The sequence below is a fragment of the Nelumbo lutea genome, chromosome 2 (genome assembly GCF_056320005.1).
Source record: "Nelumbo lutea isolate HS-2025 chromosome 2, American lotus-T2T, whole genome shotgun sequence".
Lineage (NCBI taxonomy): Eukaryota > Viridiplantae > Streptophyta > Magnoliopsida > Proteales > Nelumbonaceae > Nelumbo > Nelumbo lutea.
The window spans coordinates 107,551,457-107,563,243 of record NC_142685.1 but is presented as its reverse complement, the minus strand read 5'-3'; the positions used below and the strand labels follow the sequence as shown (position 1 = coordinate 107,563,243).

Sequence of the window (11,787 nt, the reverse complement as noted above, 5' to 3'; positions counted from 1 at the left end):
CTGGACCTAGTAGGTACGTCAAAGAAAGCATGTTAAATGAACACTTGATAAATATTTTGACAACTGTGAAAAGTGGAAGTGGGTATTAATCTTTTTCCCAGGTGGGGTGAGGGTATTTTAAGGGACAGGTATCAAAAAAATCAACTGTTCATTGAACATGCTTACAACTTCGTGTCTACCTCATCCGAACCCCATTGGGATGACAGAGTTCATGCTTTCATAAGTAGTTGGTGGGTCAAATTTATCTGTACCATTGGGATGAGACAGTTCATGTCCTCAAACGTGTGTATAGTGATACAAACTAATTGATCATTCCTTCTAATTGCAGGGGAAGAGAAGAGGAAAAAGAAGATAAGTGAAGATGGGCCGAGAGCTTAAGAGTTTTTTTTTCTTTTTTTTCTTTTTTTTTTTTTTTTTGAGCAAAGGAGGGCTTTCAGTTATCTCAATTAAGCATATTAGAGGAAACAACGACGACAAGCCAACCAAGTAGTAATAGAAGAAACATTGATAGCAATTTGAGCAACTTTGTGGGCTGCCATATTTGTCATCCTTCCCGTATGAGTAATTGAGAATGAACGGATGCGTGATAAAAGACCTCTGCAATCTTCAATAATAGTGTTGACACACCATGGTGGGGTTGAAGAATCCACCAACAAGAGGTCAGTTATGTGTTTAGCGTTGCCTTCAAAAGCCACATTGTCAAGATGTAACTCAATAACAAATTTGATACACATGAGGAATGCAATGGCTTCAATTTGAAGAGGGGGAACCAGCTGGGAGAGGAACTGCACAGGAATAAATATGAACACCCCTATGATCTCTGATAACAATACCAGCTCCGACTTTATTTTCTCTGCACAATCATATTTATTTTTAGCCATCCAATACTTGGTTTAGTCCATTCTTCAAGTAAAAATCACAAAAACCTTGAGAACATTTTATAATAGCTTCTTGATTGAAAGGTTTATTATTAAAGATGGTGTTATTCCTCTGCCTCCAAATCAACCATAGGATAGTGGCACCATGAAGAAAGACAGGGGTACCTAATTTTTTCTCTACCTTCTACTAAGACATCAACCACTCAACTAGGCATTGATTAGGATAGAACTTTATTCTCAAGTTCAAAATAGAACCAAACCAGATTGGTCGGACCGCTGGACTAGAGGAGGATGTGTTCTATGGTTTCAACATTCTCTCCACAAAGTTGACAAGTTGGATCAATGCCACTGATATGACGATGGAGACATACCTCGCTAGGTAAGATTCAATGAATTCAACGCCATAAAGATGGGCTAAGAGTTGAAAAGGCCTATTTTCACCGTCCAAATTTGAGCTGGAATAGTATATTTTGCTTATTAAAAAAATACTTGCATTTTATGACCTTTTAATAAACCCTAAAAATTAAAAGTAACAAAAAGAAAACAAAAGTTTAGTATATTACTTTTTGTTTTTCTTTTTTTTTTTCTTTTTGTAAGGAATATACATCTTGTTGAAGTCCTTGCTAAGAATACTTAGTAGCAATGCTTTCAGGAATCCAGATCTGCTCCTCACACATTCACATTACATCCCAAACATGAAACATGCATTTGAGAAAATCTCCCCATGAATGACAACATACAAGTACAGGGGATGTTCCTGATGTGCAGATGCAATGTGTTATGAGAAATGCTCTGTGAGGAGTAGATTTAGGTAATGTTTGGTTCTGTGGGCGTTTATTGAAAAAGCACCGCCATATAGGCATTGGCGTTTATTACATATGAAACTACTGTTTGGTTTCACCATTTATCAAATAAAACTAGGAAACTGAAATGCTTTGAGTTTTGTGCAAGGGGCATTTGAATAAACATCAAATTTTTTGTTTCCCCATAACCCAAATGCCCTAACATTTCTTGAAATAAAATGTTGATGTAGCATGTATTTATAGGTGTTAATCTGAGGTGGAAAGCAAAAAACGTTTAAAGTAAGATAGTACAAATAAACGTTTAAAGCAATAAGCGGCCTCTCTATAAACACCAACGGAACCAAACATATACTCAGTCTCCATTTTCAGTTCAAGGTTGGATTGATATGGTCCATGATCTTGTTATAAGGAGAGGAATCTATGGTCTTGATGTCAAATAATCCAAGAAAATTGATGTGGTATTAGTTGATCAATTGGGCTTCAATGGAAGTTTAGAATCAGAATATTAGAGTATTTGCCAAGTACTAGAAAGGCACACCGGGCTGCCTTTTTACCAACCTGATGCGCCAACCCCCTTTTATCTAGGTTTGGGAGTGACCGCGTAGACAAGCTCACACTTGCAGAGTTTCATTGTTAATTCATGGACACTTAAATAATTTTTCACCGTTTCAACCCATGTCCTATGTACTAAAAAGGTTGATTTTGCAAATCTATTGCTGTGAGCCTTTAATCAACATATTTGCCAATACTAAAGACAAACCCAGCAGTTTCTACTTTCTACTTCCAATTCAAGCTTGGAAGTTCAAACTTCAAACTTATTCATTTATAGTAATGTTTCACTCTGCCTTCACTTATGCTGTATATTGATAAGGTAGACATTATCAAAGTAATAATGAAAACAATATAATCAATATTTCTCCTTTTCTCTACTTCTTATGGTGCTGTATCTACTGATGCATAAAAATATGTGCAGCTATGCTGTAATTATAGTAAGTTTTTACTTGCAAAGATAAATATTACACTTCTCAAAGCTGTGAAGATCTGTTCACAATAGTAGGTCCTCTCTTTTTCCTTTTCTCTTGATCATCTGTTCACAGTGCTGGGAAGATCTGGATACTAATGAAAAGCCTTTTGAAGTGCACCACAGTATGCCAACTTGAAATTGGCAATGTTTAATACCAAAATTTCCTCAAGCATCAATATCTCGGCCACAACCTAAAAGTTATAGCAAAAAGGAATATATTAAGAACATTATGAAAGCAGCCATGGTCCTTTGAAATGCACAAAGCATGACTGATTCATAAACCATGACAGACCATGCACTCGGATTTTCACTTTTTCTCAGTTTGGAAGGAATACAAATACAAATATGTACAGTACACATACATACAAAATATAAGGTTTGAAACATGCTGTTAGAATAACTGAGCACTCTATCAATAATTTGCACTCATTTTGTGGCATTTTAGTCCTTACCCATCTAAATGGGCTTTTATTCCTATTTATAAATATATTCAGTTTGCTTTTTAAATAATCAGGTTACTAATTATTATTTATTATTAGTATTATTGGCTTGTAATATAAATAGAACAACAAAAACTTTTAAGTTAGAAATATCATCAATAAAATAATACTTACTATATTCATCTCTTTTGTGGGGTCATGTCCTTTGAAGTTCGACCATGTCTCCTATTCCTTTTTACATCTCCACCACCAGATGCCAATTGCCTAGGCCTTGTAGTAGCCATGGAATTGAGTCTTTGATTCATGGAGTTCTCCTTGAGAGGGCTCACATTCCGTATCTTTGAAGGTTTGTCTATAGGTCTTGGTAAGGAGTTTGGAGTCTTAGCTGAAGACACTTTTTGCACACTCTCCAAAGTAACTCCCTCCTGAAGAGCATGATTATTCTGATGTTCATGAACTGGACCATGCGATCGGTTCTCGACAGGAGAATCAGAATCCGAAGATGATGGACTAGTGCTACTATCCATGCCATAAAGGATATTATCTGACATGACTGGAAGTTTCTTAACATCTGGTTTTGTGGTAAAGGTGGAGGGCCTCTGAATTCTTGTTAGTTGTGCCACCTATATATATATTTGAACTTCAGTACTTGAATTCAAAAGAAAGGTTCCAAAGGAAAACTGAATTATTAAGTCATGGGGATTTTGTTATTCTCACCTGTTGTTCTAGAACCGCCATATCCTTCTTCAGTTTTGTAATAATCATGTTTTTTCTTCGGATCACATCTTCTAGCTCTGCAATTCTCTGGGACCAAAGAGAAGAAATGATGCTAAACAATAGAGGATTCACCATTGAGATGTATGCACAAACTTAAAGGATATCAATTATCAAGTACCTTTGAACCAGCAACATCAGATGAGCGGACAACAGCTTCAAGATCCCTTATGGTAGCATCCTTTTCTTCACATTCCCTCTGGAGGTTGTATGTATCTTGCTCTACTGCTAATGTGTTAAGCTGTAAAGAAAGCATAATTGTGCATTTACAAATGCAGATCAACCAGCTAACCACTGGAGTATTTAATTATATTTCAGATTGTAATTAGAGAGGTGTATTATGGTGGTTTAGATAAACCAGCCCAGAACAACCTGAGCTGCCCAGTCAGGGACATTGAAAGAGAGAGAGAGATGACACAACAACTTGAGCTGCCCAGTCAGCTCTAGAGAGGCATGGAATCCTTTTAGAATTCCAATTTCCAGGCTTAAAAAGAACACTTCTAATTCTTGTTAAATCCTCAATCAATCAGAGAGAAAGTGTTTGTGTCTTGCATGTGTTAATTAGAAACTTTCTATCTAATTAGGAAAATTTGCAACCTTCTTTAGTTGTAATTGTGCCCATTATTAGAAATGCAGCTAAATTCCCAACAAATTGAAATTTAGAAAAAGGTCCTTTTGCAATAGTTTAGGCCATAGAGTACTATATTGCCCATTCCCTAACTATTTAGAAATTAATCCCTAGGTCAAAAAAGGCCATTACCCAATGTTGATCCTAGCTATGTTGTGTCTTGGGAGGGGTGGATACAAACCTTTTTCTCACACTTGCCAGCCCGAGATTTTACTATTACACCAAACAATGGCCCCTTGAATCAATCTCTAGGCATTGCATTTTTATAGAAAACCTTTCAAACTACAAATCAATTTCCAAAAAGATTCTCAACTAAACTCAATTCAACCAAACCTTGTCCCAACAATATGGGATTGACTACATGAGTCCTGTTCTGCCATTCTGCTCTTTTCAGTACTGAGTACTATCCAAAATATAATATCTAAAATATAAAATATAATTTTAAAAGTAATATCACAAACTATTTGCAAAAAATTATATTTCGATTTTGTGTCCAAAAATAACTTCATCTCGATATTCCCTCATTCCCTCAAGATTGAGTACTAAGTTCACCCTAGGACAAGATGATGGTGTTTGGTAAATCTGAACTTTTGGTGGTCTTTGGTACTGTGTTCATATTGTGGATGGACCATTTCGGTCCATGCCACGGGCTAAACACAGAGTTCTGAAAACAAGTCTAATGTTTTAACCATAAAAAAAGAAGAAAAAAAAAACACTTCTTTGCCTTTTTTGAGTATTGATTATGGTGATGTAGTTTAGTATTCTGAATACTGGAATCTCTGAAAATGTCTATTTTATAGATTTACCCCTTGAATATATAACACAAATGATGTTATAATCATTTTTATACAATTAAAAGCATAGTTTATGGGGAGATTATGTGCAACATCTATGGTGAATAGAAGTTGTCTAAATAACCTATTAATTTAGTATTGATTGTGTTCAAAGGGGAGAGCACTTTGGAAAATTTAAGAGTTATTTTCAGAATTCAAAGGTGTGTTCACATGTTTGTGTTAAACATGACCTCTGAAAAGAAAGAATTTCAGAGTTAAAAGGTTGGTACTATAAAATCCAAGCTATTCAGGTATTGACCAAGATTGGCCTCACTGGTTAAGCAACTCAAAGTTAACAACATTATGCATAGACTATATATTTCTCATAGGCCAAAGAGATAAAGGTTAGAAACATATTTTCTATACTAGGACGGATCATTATAAATGCAACCTCAATGGATTCACTCACTGCAATCTATATTAAACCTATTTGTAGACCCTGAGTCACCACCATATGTGATTGATATGTATCACTCTATCATATTCATATAGAGCTCTCACAAATAACAGGTTTCTATCTTGGTGAATTGCCTAATGCTTGTGAAGTGAGATGAGCCTATAAAAAATGAACGCGAGTCACTTGCACATGCAACCAAGTTCTAACCCTGTCACTTGTGGATACCATGATCCATTTAATGGAACCACAATACTATACACATTAATTATTCCCCATGAATAATAATGAACCTTTCATTAAAAATCAAATCATAAATAATGCTATTGGCTTTGTCATGGCTCATTAACCCAATATCATGTTGACTAGATCTTATTGAAGAAGAAGAAATAAAGTACTAGAAGTGAAACAAGACTTTTTGATTTTTGTTTTTGGTTTTGGTTGGTCATTTTAGAATTAAGATTGCATCCTAACAACAAGATTGTGGCGCCAATACTCTCTAAGGATCATATCCACAGAATTGTGCAAAAACTTAGTGATTGTGAGGAGACTATTCTACCACTTGAAATTGCATTTCTGAAAGACCAGAAAAACAATTCGCTTTCTTTTGCTGCACTAGAAGAATAATTATTTTGAATTCAGAGACTTTATTGCAGAATTCAAATAACCACAAGAACATGGGGAAACATTTGTTCAATCATAAATAAAAAACAGTAAAAGAATTTATTCTCTTCAGAAATAGAATTAAAACTCCATGCCTGAGAGTGGACTTCTGCTATGACAGATAAGTATTTCTTATAGATTCTCTTGGTTGGTTAACATGTTTAACCATAATCATGGACCACCATTGCACAGAAGCTTCGTTTTCAACTAAAATTATATAAAGCTCCATTGAAATGTACTCATGTTACATAGAATTTAAAGCTTGTCTCTAGATGTTCAGTTACCTGGATTTCTGCTGAAGAAGATACACTTGGAGCCCAGTCTGATAAATCGGACATCCGGCGCTCCTCTTGCTCTGCCCCATTTGTGAAAGGTACTTTCAATTTGAACTTTTCATCTCTACTACATGCTTTTCCGATAGAGTTTCGCTGATTCACAGAGAGAGAGAATGAAATACATAACCTACCTTATTAATGGGTGCAAATTTTACTCAGTAAGTCAGATAATTACCACTGAATCATTTTCTGAAATACGATTCTGATTGCAAACCCGACAACCACAAGCAGAACACCCGGTCTGACCAAGATTGATATCTTCACTAAATAGGAAATCCTTGCTGTTTGTGAACATGTCAAACCCAATTTCAGGGTGCTCTTTCTCTTTCATGGAATTAAGCTGCTCACAGAGGTCATCCAGCTTCTTCTGCATGCTGGATAGAACTTGATCCTGAAAAACCAGATCAAACATCAAAGTGGGCCATCAGAGCTGCTTCGTTTCTGGAATAAAATTCAGATACTAATAAACTAGCAAATAAAAAAGGGGCAAAAAACTGAATTATGATTCATGACAAGTTCAGCAACTAGAGATTAATAAAGGTAAATCATTTGGGAAGGGCTAATGAACTTCATATAGACTATAGAGAAGTAATGTGAATGCCTAGATTGCAATTATGAATCTCAAACAAAACTCAACCTTTGTTTTAGGAAAAGGTTCAAATTTGTTTAAAAACATTTAGAATCAATGAAACAAAACCCAGAGGTAGAAGCCCACTAAATTGAACCCTTACCTTAACAGAAAAAACGTTAATAAACAGTAGAAGAAAAATAAATGCGTAGCAAAATAAAAGCAAACTAATTAATTAATACAAGCTTATATTACGCACTCTGAGATCTACAGATCTTCTCAGCTGCCATATCTGGCGAGATTTCTTTAAGTTCAAGTCCGCAACGGCAATGGCGACTATGGCGACAATTAAGATCCGATGAATGGGTTTAAAGAGCTCCCAAGCCAGGCCCTCTTCTCCACTCAATTTACCTCCAATGGCTTTAACCGAGCTGGCTTCCTCTGCTCCAACAAGACGACCTTGGAGGGACACCCAACAGAGTTGCCGAGCTGCCCGGATAGGGCGGCTCGGCTCGCTGAAGTGAGTTGAAAGCCGGCGAGGCGAGGACGTGATTGATGGCGAGAAGGGAACAAGAGATACAAGAGAAGGCGACGGGCGAAGCGCGTGGAACTCGAGGTCTTGGCCGCCTTCCATGGCGAGAAGAACAGGAGAGCGTGATTGCAGCGTTGCCTTGATGTATAAATGCTGCTATGGATGGAAATTTTGGAGTGGCTTGTCTGTATTTTTCTGTAATTTGAACGGATTTGATTTTCAAATTTTTTACAGAGATAGAAACTAGAAGGAGCCAAACTTGGAAGGAAGACGTTGGAATGTTGGATACCAGTTGTATTTCACCACGTTTACTCATTTATAGCCGTTACGGACAAGCATTTATAATTCTTATTTGTAGGTTAAATTATTTAGGGAAATTGCCAACACTTTTTAACATTTCTCTTAAATTCATCACAACTTTTCAAAATCTCTAAAATTCACGATATCACTAATTTGACGTTAAAGACTAATGGCTATTAATATATTATCATTTTAACTTTCATAAAAATATATAAAATATATACATATATTTTAATATTTAGACATGAAAAAAAAAGAAAAATTTTAAAAAATATTTTCAAATATAAAATACATATAAAAACATAGAAATTATAAAAAATTATAGAAATTGCACACAAAATAAAAAATTATTTTCAAATTATAGAAAGTATAGAAATTGAAAAACAAAATCAGAAAATAAAAATTATAGAAAAAAAACATAAAAAATTATAGAGAAATACAGAAATTGCAAATAAATAACCAAAAAATGCAGAAAATTTTATAGATTGTAGAAAATAGAAAAAGGTAAAAAAACAGAAATTATAAAAAAATATTAGAAATTATAACAAAACACTAAAAATGTAAAAAAAATAAATTTGAAAACTGAAAAAGACCATTTTCCTCTAACTCGCCATTCAAGGGTGATTTGGTCATAAAAAATTGTTATTTATGCTGACGTGGACACCTCTGTTACGGAAGGTGAGTTTTGGAAAACAAAAACTTATTGACATGGTGAATTTTAGCCGTTTTGAAAAGTTACAGTGAGTTTAAGAAATGCTGAAAAGTTATGGTGAGTTTTAGACAATTTTCCAATTATTTATTTTTTCCCTGATTTTTTATCAAATTCAAACAACTCCTATCAGGTTTATCTATTTAATTATTAACCCCTATCACAGTAAAAAAAACATGTAGAAATGTGACCAACCACTAAGCAATTGGTTTCAGCGAGGGAAATTGCTAAGATTAGTAGATGACGTTTAAAATTTCTTATAAAACAAATTTATTCTTTTTGCATATATATACATATATATATATATATATATATATATACAAACAAAATTAGTGTTATTTGTATCTTTTTAAGGAATAAACTTTTGTTCTCTTCCATAAGGTGAAGATGGGAATGAAAAGTTAAACAACAGGATTTAGGCCAGATAATATTTTGTGTTATTAGGTGAATCCCTTGTGATTGCGTGATGAAAGGGAATATGTGTTATTAGGTAAACCTGAGGGGTGAATTTAATATTTGATTGAAGCTCAAGGAGGGATAAATATTAAATAATGTATCTTTTTAAATAGGGCCATTTGTTAAAACATCCCTATAAAAATTTATAGATTCATTAAAAGATAAATCTCTTAAATTATCCCTACTGTTTAGTTTAATGACATGTTTAGTTATTGTTTTGAGGTACGCTTAAGTTTTATGATCGTCATTAAATGCTGGAAACAAAATGTTAAATTTGCCCTTCTTTATTCCTTAAATTTCATCCGCTTGAGCCCTGAGATTCTCAAACTATCATTGGCGTCATCGTAGACATTCTTTCAATCCTCCGTTGAGCGCCCGAACTAAGAAAGAGATATTCTTCTCCGTCAACACCAAATCGGTTCCTCCGTTGATCTTGATAAATGCATACAGTCGGCAGATTGTCGGCACCGATGTATACTACTGACAGATAACCACCAGATCCCGATCGACGCTCAATAAGAACTCAAAACTTACCCTAAAAATCTAAAAGAAATCAAGCCTATAGAGTCGGTAGAACTCAGAAGAAGATACTTTTTTCCTTTTTTTTTTTGTTTATTGAACTCAGGAGAAGAAAAACGATAAAAAAACCCAACCTCTGAGAGCGATGTCGATTCTGTCAACCCGTGCTGGGATGACTATTGCACTTACCGACGGTAGCAGAACGGAAAGTAGTCCAGCCATCGACGACATTGCGACTAGCTTTGACCACTGTCTTTCCAATCCCATCTCAGACGAACATCAGCATGGTCTTCTTCTTGCCCATGTCCACATTTTCGAAATATGTTCCTGCCTTTATATAGATCACGAATCTGGTAGCACTGGAATTAGGCGCCGCAGCTATCGCCTCACCTATCGTAAGTTAACACTCCCGTCTTTAGCCACCACCAGATCAAACTTCATCGTGTTGGTTGACGCCTGCAACAGCTTTCGATCTTTGGGCAACACCCATCCCGGGAACCTGCCGGCCATTTTACCATACTCTGGGAACACCTCGTCCTTCAGGGTATCGGCCGCCTTTGGCATCTTTTTAAGCATCGCTAGAGAATTACTGACCAAATCTGATTACCTGCTCACTGCCCAAGGATAATCCATCGAGACAGGTGTACTGATTCGTCATAGCAGCGCTTAACAACGTTTGCAAGTCATTGTAGTGCTTTGAAGGTGAGCTTTGGTGATAGATCAGAGAGAGCGGTTTGAAGCTCTGAGATGGTTTCGTCAAAAAGTTCTAAACAGTCATCCAGAGCCCGCTGTTCAAGCTTGCGCTTTGAGCTTCTTTCGGATGCCAGGGCAGTTAGAGGCAGAAATCTCGACTTCTTTTACGGTGTAGTCGACAGTAGAAGAGATCATTTGTGGGATGGTTTTGGAAGCTAGGTCTGGGAAGGAAGACAGAGTTGAAACGCAGGGTTCTGGGTATAAGGTACCTTTACAAGCTGAGTGTGCGATCTGAAGTGGTGCAATATTGGGATCTGGGTTCTCCTTGCAAATCTCAGATGGACGGTGAGTTCCTACATTGAAGCGGGGGACGACGGGCCTGATCTCAGATCTGGGTTCTCCTTGCAGATTTCAGATCTCCAACCTTTCTCACCGTCGCACAGCCGTCCGGAAATTCCATTACCCCCACCGCCACTCCCATAACCTCCACCACCACTTCCTCCATAATCTCCACCACCGCCACCGCTGCCTCAGTAACTCCTGCCGCCACCGCTACCTCGATAGCCCCCGCTAGCAGCACCTGCATAATCACTACCACCGCCAGTTCCATAGTTTCCGCCACTGCTAGATCTATAGCCTTCACCAACATCGCCACTGCCATAGCCTCCACCACCACCTCTGAGAATGGAGGGATGGTGGAGGGAAATGGACGAAGGGTAAAATTGGATTTTGAAAAAAAAAATTATACATCATATGGTGTCAAGTGTGTATGAATTTCGACGGAATATTAATGGATATTAACACAACGGTAGAAGTAGTCAATTATCAAAAAAACTTAATATACTGCAACAGAATAGCTAAAGAGCAGGGGTACCGCATGTCATTACGCTAAAAAGTAAGGGTAATTTAAGAGATTTACCCTTTATTAAAACTTATCTATAATTTACATTTTACTAAAACAACTCTATAGTTCATAATCACTTTACTTAACCAACATTTCATTAGATTTACCAAAACCTACATTAATGTTCATTTGGATAAATTTAATTAAAAAATAAATAAAAATAAATTTTAATACCATTTTTACCCCTAATAAGACAGCCAATCACTCTAATTGGCTCTATTTGGTCAATTCTATTTTCTGTACAAAAAAAAGTATCAGGGTGCTTTTTAAATAAGAATAATGTACATATGCCGTGGAACATTTTGTATTCAGTATAGGTGATCATGTTATTGTT

At 36.1% G+C, this 11,787-nt stretch overlaps 1 protein-coding gene across 3 annotated transcripts; it reads right to left on the bottom strand.

Moving 5' to 3' along the window:
• Positions 1-2,448: 2,448 nt before the first annotated feature.
• Positions 2,449-11,359, bottom strand: LOC148872586 (uncharacterized). 3 transcript variants are annotated; one of them, XM_088971363.1, is made up of 8 exons: positions 10,046-10,372; positions 7,600-8,067; positions 6,948-7,163; positions 6,722-6,865; positions 4,041-4,160; positions 3,863-3,949; positions 3,320-3,768; positions 2,449-2,896 (listed from the first exon to the last, which is right to left on the bottom strand). In XM_088971363.1, the coding sequence occupies exons 2-7, from the start codon at positions 7,972-7,974 to the stop codon at positions 3,325-3,327; spliced, it is 1,386 nt and encodes a 461-aa protein (XP_088827489.1). In that variant the 5' UTR covers positions 7,975-8,067; positions 10,046-10,372; the 3' UTR covers positions 2,449-2,896; positions 3,320-3,324. The 3 variants fall into 3 exon arrangements, with proteins under 3 accessions (XP_088827489.1, XP_088827490.1, XP_088827488.1); XM_088971364.1 differs by lacking the exon at positions 7,600-8,067 and having other exon boundaries at positions 10,046-11,359; XM_088971362.1 differs by lacking the exon at positions 10,046-10,372 and having other exon boundaries at positions 7,600-8,979.
• Positions 11,360-11,787: the final 428 nt, after the last annotated feature.